Here is a 24,521-nt window from a genome sequence, read left to right as displayed (position 1 = left end):
TGGAGCGCTCGGAGTAGGATTAGCCCGCTCGGGCGCCGCTCGGCGATGATGCTACGGGCCCCTAAGTTCATATAACTACATCACGTGACGCGAAGTGGGCTATAATGCTTGAAGGCATCACGACATTGATGAAAGAACACCAAAGTGAGGCACAAGCACAGGCCATCGAGTCGATTGTAGCAAAAGAAAAAAAAAATTATGGGTATCATACGCCGCGCGTTGATGGCTGCAACTCGAGCGGTCTCCCGAGACCCAGGTACGTATGCCGCCAACAATGCCATCCAGTTTATTATCTGAACCATTCCACGGTAAACCGATGTGACATCCCCAACCGTCTAAGGTCTGACACCTATCGTGATCATCGTCATGCAAGCTTTCTACTTGCACTCTCTAATCCATTGAAATCGTCTGAATCGTCCGAATCTCGAGAACGCTTCGAACCTCACGGGCATGTTTTCTGCAGCGGTCGCGACTGAAAAGATGAGCACAGCCGGTAGGGAATCTGCGTAGTTCCGATGCTATAATGCGAGGCGGCGGGAGGTGGCTGCTAGGGATGAGCAAGCTTGTCGAAGGTTCCTGTGGGCACGGCTGCCGAGTAATGATGTGAGACTTGCTCGGCAAGGTATTATAGAGGGCGAGCTCGAAAGGGAACCTCGGTATTCAGACACATACTTGAAGACTGTCCAGTGAGGAAGCATCATCGGCTAGACGCAGGCACTGGGACTGGGCGATTGCGATGGAGAGACCGGCAACGTAGGGGTCTCGAGTGGGGTCCGCAGGCGTGATTTCGGCAAGACGCTTGGCGTAGAGGGATGCTGTGGCCCTGCTCGTGCGTTGACTCGGAAATGAACAACAGATGTGCTCGAGCGACGCCTGGCGAGCCTTGCGAATGCCACTAAGGTCGACGTAAAGGAATGCGGGTGCGGGAGCGGGAGCGCCGCGGAAGAGGCTGCAAGGCATGGGGGTTTGATGTTGGTCGAAGCCAAAGGTGAGGTGGTCGGTCGTCCGGCTGAAGGACGGATAAGTTAAGCGGAGGATGTTTTGGATTGCGGATGCCTTCGCTCGAGTATATTAACCGAGGGCTAGTGTTACGATACTGATCTCCAGCCGCCGGGACGGAATAATGGAACTGGGATCGGTACTGGAGTCGTGGCTCAACGAGGCAAGAGAAAGAGGAGTCCTATGCATGTTGTGGTGGGAGGTCGTCGTGGATCGGCGCACCGTAGGAGGTCGAGCTGACGAGCGTTCCAGTGAAGCGGAGGAACAAGCAGTCACTCTCCGGGATAGAGGCGGAGATTGGGGTTGACCGAGAGAAAAGATGCATCAACAAGCGACTTCTCTGCTGGATGTGTTGGCGTTCTGCGCGGCGACGACAGTGATGGAGGCATGACGGCTGATGGTGCTTTGGACATTCACAAGTGGATGGAAGGAAGACGCGTCAAGTTTACGCGTCACTTTGCGATTAGCGTATCGCCATCGCACAAACGGATGAAAGAGAGCTGGCTGAATAAACGTAAATATTGGGAGGCGGTACGGAGTAGTAGATGCACGTCTTCAGCTGTTCCGCCCCATCTTAAGCTGAACTGCTTCAGCTGCCATCCAAAGTGCAGTCCTTACTTGATTAATACCTAATGGCATAACTCATTTCTTAATGCTACACGTAAGGTAAATGCCTCTATGTTATTGCTCAGTGAGAGTTACTAAGCCTTTTGATGCTTTGCCGCCCATGCACACCGCTTTTCATGCCTGCTGCTTGTCAGACGCCACAGTTGTGCAAACAGGGACTTTCGGATTGGTGATAGCTTGAATATCTTTATATCCGACGCAAGCTGGCACTCCCTAGAAGCTGTGTACGATACATGTCTTCTGTCTTGGGTTGTAATTCAGTGCCAATGACCAGACTTCCGCGTGTACGTTGCCGATGTGTTCCATTGCCATTGCCTTACGTTTTCCCTTGTCCTCCAACCCAGACTGACATACTATACACCCAAATCAGGCGGCTCGGGAGGCAAACTCAATGGATGTGCGGAGGATTTCTCTGATTTCGGTAAAAGGGACAGACCAGACTTCCGCGTGTACGTTGCCGATGTGTTCCATTGCCATTGCCTTACGTTTTCCCTTGTCCTCCAACCCAGACTGACATACTATACACCCAAATCAGGCGGCTCGGGAGGCAAACTCAATGGATGTGCGGAGGATTTCTCTGATTTCGGTAAAAGGGACACGAATACAGCTGGCCCTGGAAAGCCCCAATCCAGTGAGGGGAACCTGTTAGCCAGACACAGACGAGTGACAGGATGGAATGGGATGGGGAATTGAGTGATTGAACAAATATTTGATGACGTACCTCGCGGCTCTATTGCCTCCCCTTCTACCACGTCTCTTGTCCTGTCGCTTGTTGCTGACGGGATCGGAAAAGTGCCACGGGCGCAGGGTGATGTTGGCGTTTAGTCGAGTGACGCTCGCCCAGCTCATCGCGCACTTGACCCTTTCGTTCTTCACGTCCCAGACCCAGACGGCAACAAGACAATCATCGAGTCTGGTGCCGGCGATGTTACGCGGGTTCTGGCGGTCGTAGGGGATCTTGACTGCAACTACGGCGCGAACTTTGCCATGAGTGTACGAGATGTATCGGGCGCATTTGGCCTCGAGCTCCTCCAACGTCGTTGGGCTCGAGTGGGCGACCTCGGCGACCACACGCGGAATGTAGCTACCGTCTGCTGGGTCTGCGTACTAGGAGACATCAGGGATGTACCTTAGGGGGTCGAGGAGGGTGCCTGGTGACTCTGAGCCACCGTCGAGGGAGTTTGACGAGGAGGGTGGGGGAAAGAAGTCGGATGGCCACCCGAAAAGTTGTTCAATCTGAGGGAAAGTGGTTTTGGCGGCGTCCGAGACGAGATTGCCAAATTTCTGGGTGACGAGGGCGTGGAGACGGCCCTGGGTCATCTTAAAGCGAGCGAGGCGCGTCTCGGGGTCGTACTCGACATTGAAATGTTCAAGGGATACGCGAGGATCAGTCTCGAGGCGTTGGAGAAGGGAACAGAAGGCAGAGGGCTTGAGTCGAAATTTTTGATTATGGTCGTTGTTGTCTTCTACAGCCACAAATCTATTATTATGATGCGAAATTGGTTTATTGTTGCGACGGATAAGTTGGACAGCAAATTCCAAGCAGGCATGAATAGTCGTCTCCATCTCCGTCTCTGTGTCCATGGCCATATCAGCTTTCGCAGGAGGCTCAGCCGTGATGGCCATCGTCATTGAGGGTACGTCATTCTGGGTACGACGTTGGGTGTGTGAGAGTGTGCAGAAAGGCGGCTGTTATCACGTCACAAAGACTAGGTTAGTGGCATTGAAACGCAAATTGAATGAGAATATTGTGCAATGAGTAATGCGGGCGAGAAAAGAAATCCTTGTTCCGCTGTCAAAGAAAAAACAAAAGAATAGCACAACTTACCGTTTTTGAGATAGGTGAGCTCCTAAGCAGCAGAGTGCAATACGCATGTATTGACTTTATGTGTTAGCTAAGATTATCTTAGTGGGGGAGAAACACAGCCGTATGATGACACTAACCCCACTAAAAGCAAAGGGTCACGTGACTGTGGTCTGAGAGGAGTGGGGCCAGTCAGGGGAGGGGTGGGCGGATAGAAGTAGTTACGGATGGCGAACAGTACGGCGGTGCAAGGGCAGGGCGCAGCCGGGCACTGTTTCGCATGCTGGGATCCCGCTCTTCTAGCTGCCCTCATTGGCTTATCTAAGGGAGAGCAGACGGGATCCCGAGTTTTCCAGTGGGTATGGTCGTATGTGGTGGTTGTGGTTGGCAGAGTGCTCAAGTAGGGCGGGGCGGACGCCATTGTGAAAGCTGTCCATGATCATCATCACATTTCTGGTCAGTGCTGAGAGGATACCATGTAGAGCAATAACCTATGTTTTCTGCGGGTCTCCATCTGTCCTTAAAACGCCGCTCGTCCCTAATGCTTCTATGTGTATCGTTTCCGGGTCTCCCTGACTTCATTAAGAAAAGGCCGTGAAAGGGTATGGTTTGGAGAAAATGAGAACAAAAAACAGCAACACAACCACAACGCCCCAACTACTCTGCTGATTTCCGGGAAAACCGAGAGAAGAAACTCTTCTTGGGCTCTTTGTCCTTTTCCTTTTCCTTCTTGAGACCCCTCGATTTGCTGGCCTCTTCCTGGGTATCGAGCTGCGTAGTGTTGTCGTTCATGACCTTTTGCGCATGCGAAACGGTTCCAGGATGAGGACCAGGCGGTGGGCCCGCCGGTGGACGAGGTGGTGGTGGTGGAGGGCCCGGAGGGCCCGGAGGACCCGGCGGCGGCGGTAGCGGAGGAAGTCCGTACTGGTGCTGCGGCGGATATGGGTTCTGTCCAGGTGGTGGCGGGAACGTATACGACATTGGCGGTCCACCGGGGGGCGGAGATGCCGGCGACGGTGGCAGAGCATAGCTTTGCGGCGGAGCCTCGAGCATCGGTAGCTGATTCTGCTGGTCTTGCTTCTGCTCGTCCGAGAAGAGGTCGATGACCTTGCCGGAGCTGAAGAGTCTCTCGTACACGGCGAGCGTGGTGCCAAAGTCCTTGTGGCCGTCGACTTTGACGGCGTCGAGGAGTTCCAGGACAAAGGTTTGGCAGTTGTTGGTGATGAGGTTGTAGGCTGGCTGCCGTGACCTGATGCTTTGGATGACGTACTCGCCCGCGCGACGAATGGCATCGTCGTTGAAGGTTGTTTCGCCAACGGTGAAGGTGCGCCATTCTTCGCGCTTGTATCGCTCATTGGTGTAGATAACGTGAAAACTCTCATCCTAGATGGGGTGGGTTAGGCCGTGAAGGAGGAAAATGGGTGGGCGGTGAGTGAGTGAGATGAGAGGACTTACCATCCACAGCTGGTGGGCGTAGTCGCCGATCAGGACGGCCCAATGCTGAGTGGGATCGGGATACTTGTTGATCTTTTCGGTGATCATCTTTCCCAGGCCTGTCTCCTCGGCGAACCACTTGCCGGCGAGGCCTCCGACGGGGTGCCAGCCGACCTCGACGACGCGTGAGGGGCCATTGATGACGGGCTGTGTGACGGGGACGACATTGGGGGTCTGACCCAAACCGACGGCATGCTTCAAGGCGAGTTCACCCTTGTTGTAATTCTTCTTTCTGTCGTTGAGTCAGCGCAATTGCCTCAAAGATTGACGGTGACCATGGCGTTGTAGTCAAATGAGGGGTTGGAGCCTCATAGGGCTGGGCTGGGATGGGGGAGGGGTCGCGAGACGCGTAAAGTGCATAAAAAGGAAGATGACGCGCATACAGGAACTCTCCCACTTTGTCCCGCTTTCTCTTCTCTTCCTCGTCGGATCCCGGTTGTGACATTGCGATATACCAACGGCGCAGCGCGGGTTTAATGGGGTCAATGTGTGTGTGAAGTCGGGTTGCGGGGGGAAGGAAGGATTAAGTGAGCGCCGATAAGCGGCCAATTGGGGTCGATCTGCTAGCTCAGGCGCAACAAGGAACGGCGAACAGTGACAGACAGGTTTGCTGTGTTTGTTTGTTGGTTGGTTGGATTGGGGCGTCAGATCTTGGAAGGTAAAAGGGAAATAATTGGGGGGAGAAGGCTGGGCGTCTTACAAATGGGAGGCCTTTGGATGGGAGGACTGAATACACGGCAAGTACGACCACCGAATAATCACGGAAAACAAAACCAAGGCAGAATAACCCGATTACCGATTGCGAAACTTGCCATCGTTCACAGTCCACTGCCTCGATTCGATGGGCCTCGATGGCCGCGGGTTCGGGCTGACCGACACGTGGAGGCGCATTAACACTTTTTTAATCTAATTTCCAGCTGCACCGCGCCTCAACTCGGCCAATCAAATTCACGATCCGACATCAAGTTGCTCACTTCGGGGACCAAAATCCACGCGGCCAAAGCGGCGCAGGCCTTGTTTTTTGCAACCACAGCAAGGCACAATTGAGGCTGGAGCTGCGAGCATTGGTAGCTGAGATGGAATGCAAGCAACAGCAGCAAGCCGCGGGTTCCGTCTGTCCAGCACTAATTGATCTCTTGCACCCTCAACGGGCCGGTCGGACAAGGCTTCTTTCAACCTCCCTCTCAATAACATTTGATTGTTGATGACCGACCGTGAAGGGCTGCTGCTGCCGCTTACCGATCGGACCATACTCATCTCTTGGCAGGCCCCGGAGTTCTCGGTGTGGAACTGAATACGCGTACTCTGTACGACAAGCCCCCGCGTGTACAAACGAGCCGAAGGAATTTCACAAGACTGCTCTCTCACTCATTATTCATCCCATCGCAGTGACCCGAGTAGCCCGGGACCCGGATATACGGCAACGCATGATCAGGCCTTATGAGATGGATCGAAAGCACCAGATCTACGCGAAAACTCAACAAGCTTGGGCTCATCGTTCATAAGTCACACCGTCATAACTTCTCACGGGATCGTGATATTCGCCACCCGCGCAAGTCTTCATCTTACTACCTATGAAACTGAGATGGGGTCGGTTCAAGCACCTTGAGACTCATCTCATAAGTCTACGGCTTCATTTACTTGATTTCACGATGAGGATTTCCAAACATTCACCCTCGTATTCAGCAACTTCACTGAGCCATGTTGAATTCGAGAACAAAGTATAGAATATTCAGCTTGACACAGTGAGAGTTAGAATTTCCCTTCGCATTCGCATTCGCAATTGCAACGTCTCATCTAAAGAGAAGGCCCAGGCGCCCTAGTTAGTTCATAGACATTTCATGCCAATTATTTGGGGTATACGGAGTAATGCCGATGAGGAAGCTTGAATAACTAAACGCATACTTTCGTTTTCACTGAATAGTTGTTTGCATATGACCTCAAAGTTGTTCATTCGCTAACGAGAGCGTTTCGTACCCTGAGCTTGCAAGTTTGAGATCCTGTCTTCGTGCTATAATGATATTGGATAATATATTTCACATTATATGTATCCTAGACTCCCTTCTCGGCATACGATCCTCCAAAGACTACGACCAGCTCATCACATCTAGCTGACCCAATCATCAACAACCTTCTCAGCCCTCACTGCATCCTCCAAAATCGCCCTCCGTCTCTCCTCACCCCTAGGCACAAACTCAACCTCGAACCTCTCAGGCCCCATAACAAGATCAGAATGAAATCCCGTCTCAATACTCATATCCAATGTCTTCCCCGGCGCAGGAACAACATCAAACTCCCACGCAAGCTTCGCAATCGTCATCAAGATCTGGTTTTCAGCATAATCCGGCCCAGGACACATCCGCCGCCCCGCCCCGAAATTATACGTCGGATGCCTCTTCTCCCGCTCCGCCGCCGCCGCCAGCTCCGGACGCACGCCCCACGGGTTCTCCATATACCGCTCCGGGAGAAACTCGTCCGGCCGGTCATACCATGCCTCGTCCTTGTGGATTCCGTACGTGTTGGTCAGGAACTGCGTGCCTTTGGGGAACGTGTAACCGCAGTAGGTGTCTTCCCTCGCGAGGACGCGAGGGACACCCGATGGCGCAGCGGTGCGCCAGCGCATGGCCTGCGTGGTTCAGTCATCGTCAGTTCTCAACGTCATGAAAGTCCCACTGGGACGCGTAACAGACGACTCACCTCATTGAAACAAGCCTTCAGATACTTCGCCTTCCCAAGATCCTCAAACCCAGGCGCCTGCCCAGGCCACACGGCATCAACCTCCTCCTGAAGCCGCCTCTGCATCTCCGGATACGCACCCATGATAAGCACCACAGTACTAGTCGTAGCAATAACAGTATCAACAGCAGCATCCAACGTCCCCGCCCCCAAAACAGCAAGCTCATGATCCTCATACGTCGCCCCTTTCCCCTTGACCTTACTCTCCTCCCCTTCCCGAATCATCTTCGCCATAAGCGACTCCGTCTCCTTCCCCCTCCTCCCACTCGCAATCTCCGCGGCCTGCACCTTGGCCCCGTCGAGCATGTGATACATCGTCCTCATCATCCCCTTCTTCAGCTCCGCAGCCTCCTGCTTCCAACTAGCCAAAAACTCGGGAAAATACTTCATCACGGGAAACAAATCCACCGGCGGCGCCTGCGCAGGCGTAAGGAACCGCAACCACGTATCCTGCGTCGCAAAATACGTCCTCGCCGACGCAACCTTGCCCTCCTCCTCAACCCGCTGCCCACTAATCACAGAAAGCGGCGTAGCCAGCGCCCAATGTCTCAAATGCATATGAAACCGTCCCGGATCCTCCAAGATCATCTTCATCAGCAACGCGGCATGCGCCTCCTGCGTCGCCACAACCCTCTTCAGCTCACTAGGCCCAAACAGATGATTCCGCAGCGCCGTGCGCAATTTCTTGATGTGCTGGTCGTTATTCATGAATAGGATCGTGCCGGGGTTGATGAGCGTGCTCGTGATGTACGGCTGCGGCCTGTCCGAGTAGATCGCGCCGCGCTTCCCGTAGAGTTCTCTGATGTGTTCTGCGCTGGAGAGGATGACGTAGTTCTCGGTGCCGATTTTGATGCCGAGTATGTCGCCGTAGGTTTTGCTCCATTCTTGGAATTTGAGAAAGGCCTTTTTGGGCGGGATTTGGAGGACGTTGCCGAGGATTGGGATGGGGGGTGGGCCGGGGGGGAAGTTGGGTGGTCTTCGGGTTGAGAGGATCCAGGTAGTGAGGAAGTAGAGGAGGACTGCAGCGGGGATGATCAAGATGGATGGGGAGCCGATGAAGGACGTGAGGCCCATGGTGTTTGGTGATGTCTCTCTTGTTGAAAGGGGGAGTTGTCAAGCAGAGATGGGTGCGATAATACGATGTGGATGGGAGCAGGGAGTTAGTTGTCACGCAACGTCCCTCGAAAAGCCAGTAGCCCCTCTTCAACCCTCTCTTTTATATTCTTTATGTTCATCCATCTCTATCAGTAATCTAACCCACATCTTTCGCCATCGAAAACTTGTGTAACCTCCGCGAAGCACCACCTCGCGCGGCTCACAACATCTCGCCCGCATCATATCGTGACATCGGCACTCTTCCCCATACCCGACTGGTTCGATACCAATCTTCCCCACACGAGATTACCGTTATGATGACCGTCCGACGTTACAGCAAGAAGCAGGCCGAGCAACAGCTGTATGGTGTTTCGAAGGTCGATCTATCGTTGGGCACAGTTGGTCTAGCATGCTATTACTAGCGTAGGGAAGCTTACCTTACGGTTACGTGCAACCAGCTGCCACCCCCTCTCCTCGCGGAGTTGGCTGCAAAGATCAGATCAAAGACCTGCAAGTGATTGCGGGCCGAAAGGATTTTGGCTCGAGTACCATGCAGTCAGCGACTGGATATACGACGCTGGCATGCGAGGACAGGCATGTGCGGCGTAAGCAAACTGGAGTCACACGAAAACACTCTCCCAACAACATTCATGTATGTGAGTGCCACCCAATCACCTCACAGGTTTTGGCAACCGGCTCATCTATCCTTTAGAGATCTTTGCCTCATCTGATAGAGTCATAGATAGCCATGACGACGAATTGGCAGTGAATTACTGTTGCCCAGACATGATCACGGCGCTTAATGAACACGGAGCCTATGGCTTGCCACGTTACACGCCGTCTGGAATTGCCGCTGTGCCTTGGCGAGATGTTGTTGGACGTCGGGAACAGACAAGTCGACGAACAGCCCCGCCATAGCAATCAGGAAAGGCAAAAATATTAGGGAGCAACTGTCATTGGGGCTTTCCGAAACCGAGAATCGAACTCGGGGCTATGCCTAACCTCTCACTGGAGATGAGAGGGCATCATGTTGGCCACTACACCATATCGGATGGATGGATGAAGAATCTGTTTCTGTGGAGTACTATATTCGGTGGACACTCGGTGGAGCGGACCCTCCGCCCGCGGGGGCATTCATGCATCACGATGTGGGGTCGAAGACCTTCACACAACCCACTTGGGAATCGCCTCATGGAAACTGAATACAATGAGGAAACTTCACAACTTGTGGCATAACGGATTTCACAGGACATTGTACACAGGCATTAATGAATTCTGAACATTAAGTCGTCATCAGGATGCGTATCCTATTCATGATATCTGTCCCTGCTCCATCCTCAGAGGCAGCGTGCAGATTAGCCTACATATACAGTGTACACTTTTTGGTCTTTTAGACGCCTAGGGAAAGCCTGCCGCATCACCCGCAGCGATACCGGTGTCCAACAGAGGCACGAAGGCCTGGCCTGGTATACCCACAACTCCAGTCCATCCATCCATCTAGAGACCAGCCACCATCCAAAACCACCAAAGATAGGATACACAATGGAAAAAAACGTCCTTCCTCCAGCCAACTCTTGAGCGAGTGAAGGTCGGATCCAACAAGGAGTGTAAATGACTCCGATATCCACGAACGACCCACTCCTGGTCGCTGTCGAACAAGGGAGAATGAGATATTTCCCAGCATGCAGAAAAAATGTGATAAGTCGGTTCCAGCGCCGCGCGTTTTCGGGTCCGGCGGATGAGGCCTCAAGCCCAGACAGAAAGTGCAGGGCAAGAAAGCAGATTAACGCCGTGTGTAGTGCCATCCTAGGGATGGGACTTGTCATGACATAATACCTCGACGAGAGGTTAGAAAAATTGGGTATCAAAAGTGAAGCAGAATAAGGGGTAAAGTATGTCGCCGGAAATGGGGAAATGATGTTCTCCGTTCGAACAAATGTTGTCGCGATGTAGGACGTGTCTTCCGTAACCTCACATCGGTGTAGGTGTCGGTGCACCTCGGTCTCGGCTCATCCAGCCAAAGAGGTCGCCGCGGCCCTGGGTGCTCGTGATGCTGGTCTGGGGCTCAATGGGAGTTCGCACCGCCATCTCCCGAGGCTCCAGGAGAAGACTCTTGCGGTAGTAGCTGACTTGAACATTGCCTTGGTCGCTCTCACGAACACGCACGATCTGCGCTGCCATCCAATCCTGCATCTCGGGGATCTCGGTCAAACGGTATGGGATCTGGAACCGCTGAAGCTCTCCAATGATCTTGGCCGTACGCGTGTGCTTGTCGAAGTTGACGACGGTGAGACCGCCGCCATTCTCCTCGCAGCCATCGCCACCGAGGGTAGGAATCTGCTTAGTCGCAGGGTTGCCAATGTCGACGAAGGTCAGATCGGTCAGGAACATGCCGAGGAAGGGTAGGCAAGGAGGGACATGGTCGTGGAGGCGGGTCCGGAGGACTTTGTTGTTTTGCGCAGGCTCAACGATGGCCTGCAGTGTGCGGAGCATCTCGCGTCGTTTGACAGAAACAATGTCCCAGGTCTTGCGGAGACGGCTGATTGTACTGCTGTTCAGACTGCAGATGATGGCCATCAGGCCGTCATAATTGTGGAGTTCTAGGCATTGATGAGCCACCTTGATCCACTGCTTGATGACGGCGGCACGCTTCTTGACCTCCGAGTGTTGCAAGATGGTCTCGGCGACGAGGTTAGACAGATCAGTGGACAGGGCCGACATAGCCTTGACATTGGGGGCATCAACACCACCCTTCTTCATCCACTGGGACGCGAGAAGTTCCTCGGGCATGATGGAGCAGAAGATGTTCATCTGTCTGATGGTGAGCTGGCGGGCAATCTCAAGAGGCTCGAAGTCCAGGACAGTAGGGTTGCTGCCACCGTTCTTCCAAGCAAATAGCTGATGAATCTGGCTCTTGGTGAGAGCCAATGGCGGGTGCGGTGTGTCGGCCGGGATATACTGCGCAATCGAGGTGTTCGTCTTGCCCATGGACGACACAAGGCGCGGGACGAGAGCAATGTCCTTGGCTACGCGCTGAGCAAGCTCCAAGAGTCGACGACCAGCGGAGGGCAACACTGCGCCAAGCTCGTACTCCGCAAAAGGCTCAATGAGGCTGAGGGCTTCGCGATCCGTCTCGTCGCGCCAGTGCGACTCGAGCCAGCCCTTGAAAGCGTTGTAAACGCGGAGCCTGACTGGGCCGGCCATGTGAGGTGCCTCGGCGACGTAGTGGAATCGGTCGATGAGAGTCTCAGCCAGCTTGAGCGGGCTACTGAACAAGCGGAATGTGAGATAGAAAGTTGACACGAAAGTCGCGTCGGGAGTAGATTCGTGGGTCGTAAGACGCTCAACCAGGGCTGGGAGGGAGCCGCCGGTAACCTGGCCCTCCTTGTTGAAAATCAGCTCGTGGGCGTATGTCTTCTCAAGCATCTTAGACTCGACATCGTCAACTTCTTCGTTAATGGCGTTTGCGCTTCCAGCGTTGCTGAGCTCTGACATGGAAGGCTTGAGTTTCGGTGCCAGAGAGTGATCCGGTGTGGTCGCGCGAGTAGATGTTTGAGAAACCAAGCTGGCCTCGGAGTCTCGGCTGAGATAAGTGCTACTGCTGCCCGCACTTGAAGCAGCTATACTGTCAACACGGGAGGAACTGTTGTAGTCGCCATCCTGGTTTTCGATGGGGCTGTACTCATCTCCCGGGAGCAGGGATGTAGACAGTTTGGGGAGAGGCGGGAGAGTCGGCCGCATCGACGATACGGAAGACATCATATTGGCAACATGGTCATTGTTGAGGTTGAGTGATGACGGTCGAGAGTTAGGTGCAGAGGAGTTCTGAGAGGAAGGCCGACGTCGGTGACCGTGAGATTCACTGCCATCCACGGGTGGTAGTTGAGGCAATGGCTTGTCGTTGGCGACGAGACTCGGGCGCTGCTGGTGGTGGGGCGTTGGCGGCACAACCGAGTGCATAGAGTCAGAACTTCGAGTAGACCCCGCGACACTGGTCGCCTCGGTGGTAGTCGTTTCTGCAACGGATGGTGCGATCGATGGCCGACGGTATTGCGGCTCAAAGGCAACGTCCAAGACACTGAGATCAATGCCCAGCTCGCCGGCCTCGAATTCGCACTCAAAGTCGCCGACACGCTCAATCGCCCACTTCGTCTTGGCTACACACTCGCCAGCAGCCTTCACACAGCCCGTTGCGGCCATCAACAGCAAGCTGTTGTCCTGGGGCATGATAACGTCGGCATCCTGGAACGCTGCGTGGCGGATGATTTGCCCAGCCGCGATAACCAGTTCCCTAATGCGCTCAAACATCATATCCCTTGCCCTGGCTAACATGTCAGAGCTGGTACTTTGACCGCACACAATGTCAACAACAGCCAGCAGTTCTCCACCCGACGTCGCCGAGAGCTTGATGGCGAAGGCCAACTCCGGCCGAGACTGGGACTGCAAGTGCAGACGGCCAATGAAGGAGCCCAGGTGGGACAAGAAAGTATCGTGGCTCTTGTTGAGGCGTTCCGAGACAAGATGATGCGGTCTTGACAGCGGAGAAGGGCCAGCCAATGAGACGCGATGTGAGATGCTGGATGACAGCCGTTTGACATTTTGAGACATGCGGTGCGAGTTGGGACTGGCGGGGGACTGGCGGGTAGAAAGCCGCCTGCTATTCGGTGCGTTGGACGTTTGTGCCGCGTCGCCTGTTTGCGAGGGCGTACCCCTGGTGGGTGTTCCGTTCGTCGGTCCTCGGGAAGCTGCATTCTGAGTTGCATCAAACTTGATCTGATCTGCAGGCGGCGTCGGTGGGATGTAGGATTCTTCAATGACGGTAGCCATGACAGTCACTGCGGGGGCGCGTTGCCTACGATCATCCTCAAGGATATCGAAAAACCTTACACCCTTGGTCACGATCTTGAAAGCCTTCAGAATCATCTCGTCAATGATATCGTTGACATCTTCTGTCGGTTGGCCGATGCCCTTCTGAGCTTCTTGCAAACGCTTTGCTGTCTTCACCAAGGCTGACAGCTCGGAAAGTAATGTCTTGCGTGCGCGCCGTAGACTTTCGTTGCGGGTTATGATAGCCGACTCCCTGGTCAGGCAGTGAGTGCGTTCCTTTTGCGTTGTGAGTAAAATGCAAGAGGAGGGAGGGTAGGACAAAGTCAGAAGCTTACCAACAGATAGCGTACTCCGGCAATGATGCCCTTCATGAATTCTTGGTTCCCGAAAATCTCGCTGTCGTTTACGGATGTGCTTCGCAAAAGATCCCAGAAGTTGAGCAATGCTTTCAAGAGGTTCCTCATCTCTTCCGGGTCATATGCCTCGCAGTAGTTGGTCGGAAGCCATCCCCTTGCGCCTGATACCAGCAGGGTTCCATCGGCCCATCCATTGGTGTGAATTGAGTGCACCAAGATAACTTCTCCCTCGTTCAATGGAAGGGTCACGCTCGAATCGGTCATGGCGTAGCTTGGATGGAAAGGATAAAAGGCTCGCAGGAAGTTGTGGAAGACCGGTGGTGGCAGCTGGTCCGCCGCCAGGTCTTCCTGCGAGCCATTGGGTGTTGCGGGCGGTGTCATGTGTGATGTTGTGTACGACTTGGAACTGTAGTGGTCTTGTTTCGAAGACAGAGCATCGCAGGATCTGGATTTGTGAAGCTTGAGAGGGGCCACTTGGAGGCTGGCACGCATGGAATGGTCGCTCAGCATTACCATGGCTGCTGCTGGTAAATCTCGTAGAAAAGCATGGGCAACAGTCGTGTAAGCGATGTGCGCGCGGTTGATAGTCGTCGGGTTTCGAGGCCGCCTCCTCAGTCGGGTTCCAGGTCCGATGCAGTCGTCAAGTCGAGTCTAACCTATCCCTCGAATACGGTATCGTCCTGCTGCGCCTCAGCTGTGGCCTCGTGCGGGTATCGGATAGGTCAATGAGTGCCGGTGCTTCGTCCACGCAAAGGTCCAGTCGGTTCGATCCAAAAAGATGCGCCTCTGGCGTAGTGTGTGTGTGTCCTTCCCTGAAGAGCAATCGCGAGTCGCAAGTCCCTACTTCGAGTGGGTTGATGTTGATGTTGTTGTTGTTGTTGTTGCGGTCAGGTGTCGCGATCGAGCTGTCAAGCTGATGTTGACAGTCAGTTGACGGCGGAAGAAGTGAACAGAGGAACAGCCCGCTTGGCCTGTGTGCAAGGTGGTTTTGATGGGGAGACGTAGAAGTTATGGAATGTAGGGAGGAGATGACGGGCATTGATGTGGGAGGGGAATAGGAATAGCAGGAATGTCATAGCCCTGGGACGGACGTGTTGGAGGGATCCTTGCTCTTGCTAATGGTGGATAGCTGCATACCAGGACCAGGGCTTGACTCAAGGTTTCGGGAGCCCGAGAAGAGGCCCTCCCCATGTGAGTGCCCAAAGCGAGGGACGATCACGTAGTAGGGAAGTGGAGGGTGGACTTCTGGAGGGGGGGGGGGTGACCAGCCAGGCCAAGCGTCCGGGAACTTTGGTGGGTGTGTGGATGAAGATGGAGGGATGGGCTCTTGGATGGATGGGCAGTGGGTGGTGGATGTACCGTGCCACACCACATTTGACCCTGTAGCCGTACGTACCTTTTTGCCTTGCTCGACGGGACGGGGTACTCTTTGGTTTGATTTTTTGATTTTTCTTTTGGGCAGTTTGTCGACGTTGAAGATCAGTTGGGGCCGCCCGCAAGACTAAGAGAGTAGCGTGCTGCTCGAGGACTGGCTGGGCTTGCGACGGAGGCAAGCTTGGTGTATCGTGCGTCAGTCTGGCGTCTCTTGTCTCCCGAGGGACGGCAACACGCGACCCTTGAGAGGAACAAAGAAAGAGCTGGCAAGTCTTAGCTGCCGGTTCGTGCGTTCGTGGTGCGGATGGGATGGATGAATAACAGGCGAGGAAAGCAGTGGCATGAATTGGATCGAACGGCGTTACAAAGGTACGAGAGAGAGCTGCTCCGTACCTGAGTGCGTACAGTATTCGTACGTGGAGAAGAACGGCAGAGGCATGTCACCGCCGTATTGACCTTCCCTTCCCACCCCCGTTCAGGTGTGTGGACGGAGCATGTATTGTATGCAGGAAGCTGGTGAAGCGCCAGCGCCAGGGGGAAGGACGGGGAAAGAGAGAATGCGCAGAAGAATGAGAGAAGGCGCGAGGAATGCAATAGTTGTGATGTTCTGCTCGTACCTTATGCATGTGCATATGCATTGAAGCTCGAGCGAATGTGACGCTGAGTCGTCTTCGGGGGTGTACCGTGTGACAAGCAGACAGGCAAGACAGACAAGATGCCAGCCGAGGCGCCGCGGACGCAGGATGCAGACGCAGGATGCAGACGCAGGTTCCGTCCCGTATCCCATCCACCCCCTGACCAAGGTACAGTAGAGTAGCTCCTAGACTCGGCCCTCTCTCTCTCAGTTTTGCACCGTATTCTCGGAGGCAGAGACAACCTAGGAGTCGGCAATGCAGCACGGCGGCAAGGTGAGCTGCAGACAATAGGTAAGGTAGCTGGGTCGACCCAACACCCAAAGAGGACAGGAAAACGACAACGGCAAGTTCTTCGACGGCAACTGGGAGAGGCAAAAGCAGGAGTGTTGAGACTAGTGCAATATGCCTGGTAAACTGCACAGGACCGGCGAATGTTGCATGATCAACGAGGTCTCTGCATCCTGGACGGCCCTCGGACGGTGCTGTGACCCGTGAGGTTTGGAGGGAGGCGCAAAAATCGAGCGCACTGATGCCATGATATGATGACGGGAAATGGCAAGTGACCGACTGGAGGTGCCGTGCGCGCGGCTGTCTTCATTGCCTGCCGCCGGCCATTGGCGAATAGCCAGGCCATTGCAACAGACTTGACGCGACGGGGCCAGACGAGGTCAGATACTCGACGTCTCAATTTCGCAAGGCGGAGCGCGAGGGGGAGGGAGGCGCCGTGGTGAAGTGTTGAGCTACGGCGATGCGCTCGGGTTGCTGGTTTGCAGCATCAGACGACAGGTGCCGATGGGAGAAGGCAGTTTTGAAAAACGACGGCAGTAACCGACACGTTGTTCGTCAAGCCGAGCCGTGGAATAATTTGGAGGACATATCAGCCCATGGAGTTAACTGCCACACTGCCAGCAACGTTCTTGCATTGCTTCTCGATATGCCGCGGCAAATTGCTGTTGTCAACAAGCTTCGCAACCACGAACGACGGCATCTCCTGCCGCGGCGTTAACTGCGTTTGTTTCCTTCTTGCGCAGAGACGGCAACTTCCTGGCAATGCTCAAGGTCTCTCTTTCTTGACTCTTTCTCACGGACTGCGCCACCAAAGTGCGAGGCGCAAAGGAAACTTGGCGGTGGGCAGCGGCGGACACCAGCAAGTTTCCCAATTCAATTCCAGGAACCACATCCATCCGCAAGTCGTTTCCCCTTGTGAGTTCCTGCTTCCTTGGAATCCACGATTGCTTCCACCTTTGCGCCGACGTTCCAACCCGGAGGGAGTCCTTCAGTTCCCAGCTCCACCACGCTCCTTGTTGCGTTGCTTGCCCACATGTATTCCGAAGGCGAGGTAAGGTGAGCCCAGTACTTTGCTGCTTGCTTCGTCAGCTACAAAGTGTGATTCGTACACTTGCTGCGTCAGTGGCCTGGGTTTGCGTAGTTGCTTAGACTCAACCCCTTGCTCGCAGCGGCCTGGTCCCAGCGGTCCCTCCCAACCTAACGGCTTGCTCCTTGCCCTTGCTCGACGTTTTCCCTCCTCGTCTTCTTTTCTTCTTCTTCCCGCCCAGCTCCCTCCGTCCCCGTCCCCCGGTATCGAGACCCTCACACGACACGCCCTTGGGCGTGCCCTAGGGACCAACCGGCCCAGTTGACAAAAACCAATTGCACCAACATGTGTGTGCCTGGAGCGGGTGGCCTGGGATCCAGGTCCATCGACAGGGGGGCTGTTAGTGAACGACGGGGTCTCTCCCGGGCTTTAGTCTAGGGCTAGGGAGGAAACCTTTCCTGGCTCGCGCACCCATTTCCCTTCCCTCGTAAGTATTACGCCGAGTTGTCGACGGTCATCAAGAAAGCGTGGTAATAAATAAAACTTAGTGACCAGGAGCAGGCCGTCGAGCGTCTGGGGAATGCCCATACTGCTGCATCAGCGATGAAGGCTGCCATTAATCCACCGCCCTGGTTCTGGTCCTCTCATCAGACTCACGGGCACTTGTTCGGGACGCCAAACCTTCGTCTGCAGCCCTCGAACAGAGCTTGTGGCGTTGCCTCCTTCTCCTACTCGTTTCCCTTGCTGTTTGCTGCCTGCAGGGCAGGTTCCGCTTGCCAGGGAGAATACGACGAACGACACATCAACTCAGCTCAGGGCAAAGTTGGCAAGGAAGTTGACGTGTGTTGCGCAGCGTGCGATGCTGACGAGTCAACCCACAGAGCTTCTCTCTGGCGGGGACTTGGACCACTCTCCTCCTTCTTTTTCGGATATCTTGGTCTCGAGTTCTCGTGAGTCGCGGTCTCCCTGCCTTGTGGCCTGCACTTCGTTATCATGCCCTCCCCCAGATTGCTGGGTCCAACGCTTCCAGTCTCCAATCTGTTTGCGGGCTAGCTCATGGCAGTGGAGGCTCTTGGCTGGAGCAACATCGTTGGTGATATGACCTTGAACGAATAGCTTTTGGTCGCAAGTGCTGAGCTAATAATCAATGTCTGTTGACGGGTGACCCGATGAGCGGCTCCCACTCAAGGCTCGATCGTGCTCGCTGGCGTTGGACTCCCTTGTCATGCCTTCCCGTCTCGCCTCTTGCGTAGGGCCGTAGGCCCAAAGAACCCGAGCAATCTCACCAGCCACTGTTTGTCCTGACTGGCTACTGGTCGTGTCACTGATAGACTATTCAAGAGCCTGCCGCCTGCCCCCGAGTCGAGGCTCATTTTGACTACGCCATACCACCGGCCTTGCGCTAGATCCCCGGTCTTCGGCCCTCTGGAATCCGGCTTGCTGCCGAGTGTGAATGTGTACCCAAGGATCAACCGCTGCGAGTGTGGTTGATCAACCGTCGTTCATCGACTTTTGTGCAGACGCCAGACATGTTCCGGCTATTTTTGACACTGCTCATCGCCGGCAGGCGGGCGGACGAGAAGTACGGCAACCCATGCGCTGAGCCCTTTAGGTCACGACCTACCGGAACCTCGCTTTCTCTTGCAGACGAAGGGATCCGAAGTGGTAGAAGAGAGAGTGGATATGCCGCAGCGTGCCCATCGATTCAGTCAATACTCGGGCCCAATGAGCCCTTTTCGGCCACGATCCTCCATTCAAATCGGTGAAAGCCCACTGAATTCGATATCATGTCTGCTCCATTGCTCTTTGCAGTCGAGCTGTCTTGAATGCTAATTAGTAATAAGCGACTCTCCCAAAGGAGAGCCAGCGGAGACACAACGAGTCGCGCCGGCATGCTAATTGTTAGACGCCCGCTTGACATGGCAAGGTTGATCGGCTTTTTGTTGCTTGTCTTGCCACAGCAACCGAACCGCAATAACTGGGCGCAAATTTGTGCAAGTCAAACCAAGCGAGGCTGTCAGGACATCCTGTTGTTGATTGCGCACGACCATGAACCATGTTTTTTTTCTTCCCGAATGCACATTGCTTCTCTTACATTGACGTATTCGTTGACACTTGGTCTTGGCCCCTCGTCAGCCGTACCACAGGGCGAAAGTTGAGTGAAGCTAAGAGCGCAGGGCATCTCTAGCTGCGATTTGTGTCTCTCAAGACACCGCTGTCAGCTTGTTTTGACGGCCGCTGTTTCTTTGCGCTGCCGGCTTGAGATCGAATGCTCCCCCAAGGCTGATGAATCCCTTTACTGTCTATAATTGGATAATGCCGTGATTGAATGTAGATTTCCCGTTGCGACCAAAGGATGCCAGCCTAAATCGTCTCCGCCCGCACGGCTATAGTTTGAATCGCGTTCTCAACCGCAAGAAAAGATTTGCTGGTCATTGATCAACAAGTAAACGCAAATTCTTCTGAGTCGCTGGCGTGCGCCTCCCACAAGCCGTCGGCCATAGATGTGGCCTCATCTAAGACTGTCTCTCGGCTCTATTACAAGTGGCTCATTCCGGGTTTGAGGCTGTCCCGTGCTCGCCAGGGCAGAGTAGCCGGAGACAGTCCTGGTCAGATGTCTTTGAGTATCATGCCACCTGGATCATGCTGAGCCGCCGGGCAAATTTGGCCTGGGGAAGGCGGCGAAGTGAGTGACGAGTGTGCGCTCTTTGCTCAGGGATGGAGGTTGAACCATCGTAGAGGTGTTCAGGATAACAAGCCGCTCCGCCGGTATCGGGTACTGATCAGCATCGAACGGCAAGTTGTTTCTGCAAAAGTATAGGTATGCGGCTGGTGAAGATGGCAATATGTAGCATGCACGGCGCAATGCAAGGTAGGTGATATGTGTGATGGGCGACATGAATAGAAGCGAGATATGCATCTATCTGTAATTGGCGCCATGCCCTGGTGTTCCGTTTAGTTTCTCTGGCGCCTTTGCGAAGGAAGGACTGGCTGGTATTGTTCGGCTGTGATGTTACATGCGCCGGGGTGCAAGTATGGTTCAGGACGACGCTTCGCGGCCCAATCTTCCATTTGACATCGGGCAACGGTACAGCAAATTTGGATGTCTGGCACAATGGCACTGTCGCGGTGGCAAAGAATGGCTTGACGGGTTGCTTATTCAGGTGTTGATGTCGCATTCGAAGTGGTGGTCGAAGCCTTCTTTGCTTATTCCATGATATGTCACTTCATCCCGGGCCGCACACCGTTGCGCGCCTCATCTCCGAGATGCTGCACGATGCGGCGAGTGGTCGGGCCTAAATTCCTGCAGTGTTTCCAATAGCGGGAGGCAATCATCAGGCGAGCGTCGTATATCGCAGAGAGGAGGTAGAAAGAAGACGGAAGAAACCAAGGCGGCAGTGGCTGTGGCTGTAAAATCTTTGGCGTTGATGAGGTTACGAGACTGTAAGACTTTGAGGCGGAGGAGGAGGAAGAAGAAGAAGAAGAAGTTGATGATCTTGGCGGCAACGTCCCTCCCACGGAAGTTCCTGAGAAGGAAACAGAAGCCTGAGGCAAATACGCCCAATAGGTGTCGAAGTCTGCCTATTCCAAATCGGCAGGCACTAGATGGTATTCGCACCTTCCTCGAGGTTTACGGATACATACCTCCTGCTGTTTTTTGGAGGTGCGCACTTTCCCCTCTTCCAATATCGTATGCTCACGTAGTACAACCGCTAAACTGCAGCTATTCAGCGGGCACGTCCGCTGTAGAAGGGCGCTGGACAAATTCTCGATTATGTAATTCATACATCTGAGCACCCTTCTGTCCTACCTTCCCAAGCTTCCACTCCTCAATGAAATGCGCCCGAATTTTTCAACCCGCACCGTAGTTGTGGCTCCCGTACTTCACGAAAAATTCAACTTCTGTACAACTCTGGTTGACCTACGATGAATGGCCAGATCCATATCCGTACGGTGTACCCCGTATCGTGTCCAAAACTGGAATCATCGTCCTCAGGGGTTCTTCTTTGCCAAGCTCGGATGTCCCGTCGTCAGTCGTCAGTCCTCACCGGCCCTTGCAGGCTGCGGCTTAGCAAACCCCGTTTCCAGCTCCATCTCGCCCGTCACATATCCATATATCAATAATCACACTACAGCTTGTCACCAACAGCTGCGATCCTTCGCCCCGTATTCCACCCGACGTCACCGGGTACCTGACCTGGCGGAGCGGCCACCATCCGATGCCCTGGTCGTCTGAACTTGCACCGGACAAGAGGCGAGACCCGGCTGCCGCACAAGGGGAAAGGGGATGAATCCAGGACTCCAGAGTCCAGACAGGCACGACAGGGTATCTTGTCAATCTTGCTGGCCGACCCGTTGGACAACGGTCTATCAACCAGTTGGTTCCAGCTCCCAGCATTTGACCCCTTCCCCCCGCTGTCCAACGCCGCCATCCGGATCCCCATCCTTGGCCTCCTCTTGGCCCTGCAAGCTTGGGTCATTGCTTGACCATATTCAGACACCAGAGGCAAGCCAGAGCACACTAGAACTCGGGAGCTTGGAGCACTTGTCCCGGCCGAGTCTGTCACCAAGAAAGTGAGTAACCTCCGGCATCGACTTCCCAGCGCGCTCGTTGTAGCCCAGCGGCACCGCTATTGCACCCTTTTCCGTCTATAGTACCTGCAGCTCCAAGCTCTTCTCAGACCACAACTTCGCACAGCCTGGGCGGCGGCCGGATGTGTCAATACAGTTCCTCGATTCAGTTCTCGTCACCTCGCTGCGGGTCTGGCTGCCGGGGTACACACCTTTTGGGAAGAGGGCAAACTGCAACTGAACATGGCCCCTGTCTGCGAACTGCCTCGTTATAGGCACGTGCGGACCACCCACCAAGACGGAAGACATCGTGCAGAGGTGCCGGTGCCAGGCCTTGATCCTGCCCCGGCTTGGAGCACTGCAGCAAGCTCTCGCGAACTCTCCGCCGTCCACGCTAGACAAGCTATTGTCAACCTTGGTGCCACCTCTTTCCTCATCGACTGATCCCGTATCAACGAGTCTTCCCGGTGGGCGAATCCGGGAATCTGAATACCGTCGCCAGCCCAAAAGCATAAAGAGTCCAGAAGAGCATATAGACCCTCAGCACATGATAGTTGAATATTCTTCACGACAAGGTGTCGAGCCCATGTACGGCTGGCTACCTTTAACCGGAATTCGCCGGGCGTCTTCAAGGATTCCTCATTTCCAACGCTGCAACGGTGACCAGGGAGCTTCACTCATCTTGACCGGCAGCAAAATTTCTGCCCTTGGCCGACCTGAATGACCCGCAACTTGACCCGCCCACTTACAGCGGAAGAAATCTCACGAGTGTCAAGTTGTCAACACCAGCTTCATCGTAACGCCACGCCTTACAACGGGCTTTCGGGCTGTTTACGGAGTTTCCACATAGACCTCTTTGCCGTAGAGGGCAGACTGGCCTTGCTTTTTAAGCAAGCTCCAGTGATATCTGGCTCCTCCATACAGAAGATCGCGTTGCATGTTCACCCATTTATGAGGGTGAGGTAACCAAGTGATGTGTCTGTGGGCATACAAATGGGTCCTTCAATGACAGTGAACTAGATTCGTCAAGCTCCAACAACGAGCTAACTTTGAGGCGACATCCCACCAAGAGACCTTCCTCTTTTCATTCTATCTAGACCGATAGTAATACCGACGACCCACGCCTTTTGACTGGTTCTTGTCAAACTACCCACCATAGCCAGGCTAACGCAAGGGGAGAAGGATTCCGACTCGCTGTCTGCAGCACCAATGCACATCCAGAGGTTCCCAGGCCTGGACATTGAGCTAGATCAAACTCTCAGAGCCCTCGCTCCCTGGTCAGTGCCCAGCACTCACCCTGCTTGTTTTCGATTGGTTCGCATCTGTGCCGCTCGATGAAGAACTCTGAAGAAAGATCGATGTCTCATTTCACACCACACATTCTAAAGGTAATCTGGGGAATGAAGGTGTCCCAATAAACGGTCACGACTCGTTGCTTTGCATTTCCAAGCAGGTTTCCGCTCCTTCGGGACTCTGAAGAGCCCGTCACGCAAGTTCACTTTAATGTATAGCATCCAGCAGCCACTTTCCAAACAACGCGGATGTCAGAGGCCCAAAGGGATTGCATAACGTCAAGTGTTTGACATCGCCTTCAAGCAGTCTCATCACATGGGAAATCCGGTGAAAGTAATGCAGAACCTTCGAACTGGCACACTCCAACGAGGCGTTCTTTTGATGGTCCCCAAAATGGCATAGCGGCCTCGCCTCCCGTTAATCAGCAAATACTCGGCGGCGTTTTAGGTCTAGCAAACATCACGTCAGTACAGGTCGATCGGCCTCGTCCAACATGATCAACCTTGATAACCAAGGGGAGAGATGCAAGTTGCACGTCCTTCATTAATGAGTAGATCGGTAGCAAGCTCCGCCATTGCAAAGGCCTTGCCTACTAATTCCAGGAGCCCGGAGTAGGTTCCTTTAATGGCCAAGGTTTACTCAACTATCACTTGCATTTACGACAACAATCCAACAGGAAGCAAACATTTCGCCCGGAATGGAACGTGCTCCACCACAGCTTCATCATCACCGACAAGTCCACTGTAGTGCCAGGTGTATCCAGCGGAATCCGACTTGCTCCAGTACCATCCGGGATCTTCGGCTTTTCTCACTACACTGGTTCCTGGCTCCTGGGTCCGATGTTGCCTCGTCACGAAGTTGAGAACTGCTTATATGCATGCTAAGCATGCAGCAAGGCACGGCGAAGTCCATCCTGGCTTCCGGCCATGATCGCAGATGTAACAGCACCAACCGGGGGCTTCTAGGATGTCATGGGTGGTCTTGGCTCGTCTATTCCGCTCGTTTCGTCCGTCCCACCTCGTCATCTGTATGTCATCTGCAAAGCTGAATGTTGAACGGCACGAATCCGACCCAGACGCCTCACGAATGTATTACTTGTCCGTGCTCTACTGTTTAGGAGTCCATCTTCGTCTCGACACGCTTCCAACCATACCACAACTTGTCTTCGAGGCGTGATATCAACGTTCGGCTGACATGGCGGAGGTTAACAATAGGCTTGCAGACTGCAGAGACCACCGCACTTATGGCGCTCGGGCGGGCATTCGACGTGCTTCCCCGGAGCGGCTGGACCCTGAGTAGCGGGCGTGGCGGGCAAACTGCTCCTTCGGTCTCCACCCCGACCTGCCCGCCCATCCAATCTCTCACAATCATCTCGATGCCGTCTCATGTTAGTA

At 54.2% G+C, this 24,521-nt stretch overlaps 8 protein-coding genes and 1 non-coding gene across 9 annotated transcripts; 2 read left to right on the top strand and 7 right to left on the bottom strand.

Annotated features, from left to right (window-relative positions):
• Positions 1 to 141: 141 nt before the first annotated feature.
• On the bottom strand, positions 142 to 1,188 carry BDP81DRAFT_475708 (uncharacterized protein; the record flags this gene model as incomplete). The annotated part of the gene is made up of 3 exons (XM_060594747.1): positions 142 to 588; positions 673 to 1,056; positions 1,093 to 1,188. 3 exons carry the CDS (start codon positions 1,186 to 1,188, stop codon positions 391 to 393), a joined length of 678 nt encoding a protein of 225 aa, XP_060439443.1. The 3' UTR covers positions 142 to 390.
• A 969-nt stretch (positions 1,189 to 2,157) lies between these two features.
• On the bottom strand, positions 2,158 to 3,851 carry BDP81DRAFT_454548 (uncharacterized protein; the record flags this gene model as incomplete). The annotated part of the gene is made up of 5 exons (XM_060592962.1): positions 2,158 to 2,239; positions 2,348 to 2,710; positions 2,756 to 3,315; positions 3,455 to 3,476; positions 3,571 to 3,851. The coding sequence occupies 5 exons, from the start codon at positions 3,849 to 3,851 to the stop codon at positions 2,158 to 2,160; spliced, it is 1,308 nt and encodes a 435-aa protein (XP_060439442.1).
• A 236-nt stretch (positions 3,852 to 4,087) lies between these two features.
• On the bottom strand, positions 4,088 to 5,369 carry BDP81DRAFT_465364 (uncharacterized protein; the record flags this gene model as incomplete). Its single annotated transcript, XM_060594274.1, has 3 exons — positions 4,088 to 4,813; positions 4,886 to 5,156; positions 5,308 to 5,369. The coding sequence occupies 3 exons, from the start codon at positions 5,367 to 5,369 to the stop codon at positions 4,088 to 4,090; spliced, it is 1,059 nt and encodes a 352-aa protein (XP_060439441.1).
• A 1,662-nt stretch (positions 5,370 to 7,031) lies between these two features.
• On the bottom strand, positions 7,032 to 8,734 carry BDP81DRAFT_465363 (cytochrome P450; the record flags this gene model as incomplete). The annotated part of the gene is made up of 2 exons (XM_060594273.1): positions 7,032 to 7,550; positions 7,622 to 8,734. 2 exons carry the CDS (start codon positions 8,732 to 8,734, stop codon positions 7,032 to 7,034), a joined length of 1,632 nt encoding a protein of 543 aa, XP_060439440.1.
• Positions 8,735 to 9,719: 985 nt separating this feature from the next.
• On the bottom strand, positions 9,720 to 9,807 carry BDP81DRAFT_t337. Its single transcript has one exon. It is a non-coding gene; the product is annotated as a tRNA-Glu (tRNA).
• A 274-nt stretch (positions 9,808 to 10,081) lies between these two features.
• Positions 10,082 to 10,582, bottom strand: BDP81DRAFT_122259 (uncharacterized protein). The gene has a single exon (XM_060581619.1). It carries the CDS (start codon positions 10,437 to 10,439, stop codon positions 10,173 to 10,175), a length of 267 nt encoding a protein of 88 aa, XP_060439439.1. The 5' UTR covers positions 10,440 to 10,582; the 3' UTR covers positions 10,082 to 10,172.
• Positions 10,583 to 10,726: 144 nt separating this feature from the next.
• On the bottom strand, positions 10,727 to 14,319 carry BDP81DRAFT_332124 (RasGEF domain-containing protein; the record flags this gene model as incomplete). The annotated part of the gene is made up of 2 exons (XM_060585568.1): positions 10,727 to 13,858; positions 13,918 to 14,319. 2 exons carry the CDS (start codon positions 14,317 to 14,319, stop codon positions 10,727 to 10,729), a joined length of 3,534 nt encoding a protein of 1,177 aa, XP_060439438.1.
• A 2,398-nt stretch (positions 14,320 to 16,717) lies between these two features.
• On the top strand, positions 16,718 to 17,396 carry BDP81DRAFT_439577 (uncharacterized protein). The gene has a single exon (XM_060591417.1). The coding sequence runs from the start codon at positions 16,832 to 16,834 to the stop codon at positions 17,288 to 17,290; it is 459 nt and encodes a 152-aa protein (XP_060439437.1). The 5' UTR covers positions 16,718 to 16,831; the 3' UTR covers positions 17,291 to 17,396.
• Positions 17,397 to 21,993: 4,597 nt separating this feature from the next.
• BDP81DRAFT_439573 (uncharacterized protein) lies at positions 21,994 to 22,447 on the top strand. Its single transcript, XM_060591416.1, has one exon. The coding sequence runs from the start codon at positions 22,078 to 22,080 to the stop codon at positions 22,276 to 22,278; it is 201 nt and encodes a 66-aa protein (XP_060439436.1). The 5' UTR covers positions 21,994 to 22,077; the 3' UTR covers positions 22,279 to 22,447.
• The last annotated feature ends 2,074 nt before the right edge of the window (positions 22,448 to 24,521 follow it).

Source organism: Colletotrichum phormii (assembly GCF_030913505.1).
Source record: "Colletotrichum phormii strain CBS 102054 chromosome Unknown BDP81scaffold_29, whole genome shotgun sequence".
NCBI classification, from domain to species: Eukaryota; Fungi; Ascomycota; class Sordariomycetes; order Glomerellales; family Glomerellaceae; genus Colletotrichum; species Colletotrichum phormii.
The sequence above is the reverse complement of the archived record's forward strand: the minus strand, read 5'-3'. Positions and strand labels throughout refer to the sequence as shown.

What these genes read in the sequence shown, in the direction of transcription:
- BDP81DRAFT_122259 (XM_060581619.1), bottom strand. Translation starts at nt 10,439, where the DNA reads ATGCTGGGAAATATCTCATTCTCCCTTGTTCGACAGCGACCAGGAGTG.
- BDP81DRAFT_439577 (XM_060591417.1), top strand. Translation starts at nt 16,832, where the DNA reads ATGGAGTTAACTGCCACACTGCCAGCAACGTTCTTGCATTGCTTCTCG.
- BDP81DRAFT_439573 (XM_060591416.1), top strand. Translation starts at nt 22,078, where the DNA reads ATGGCCCCTGTCTGCGAACTGCCTCGTTATAGGCACGTGCGGACCACC.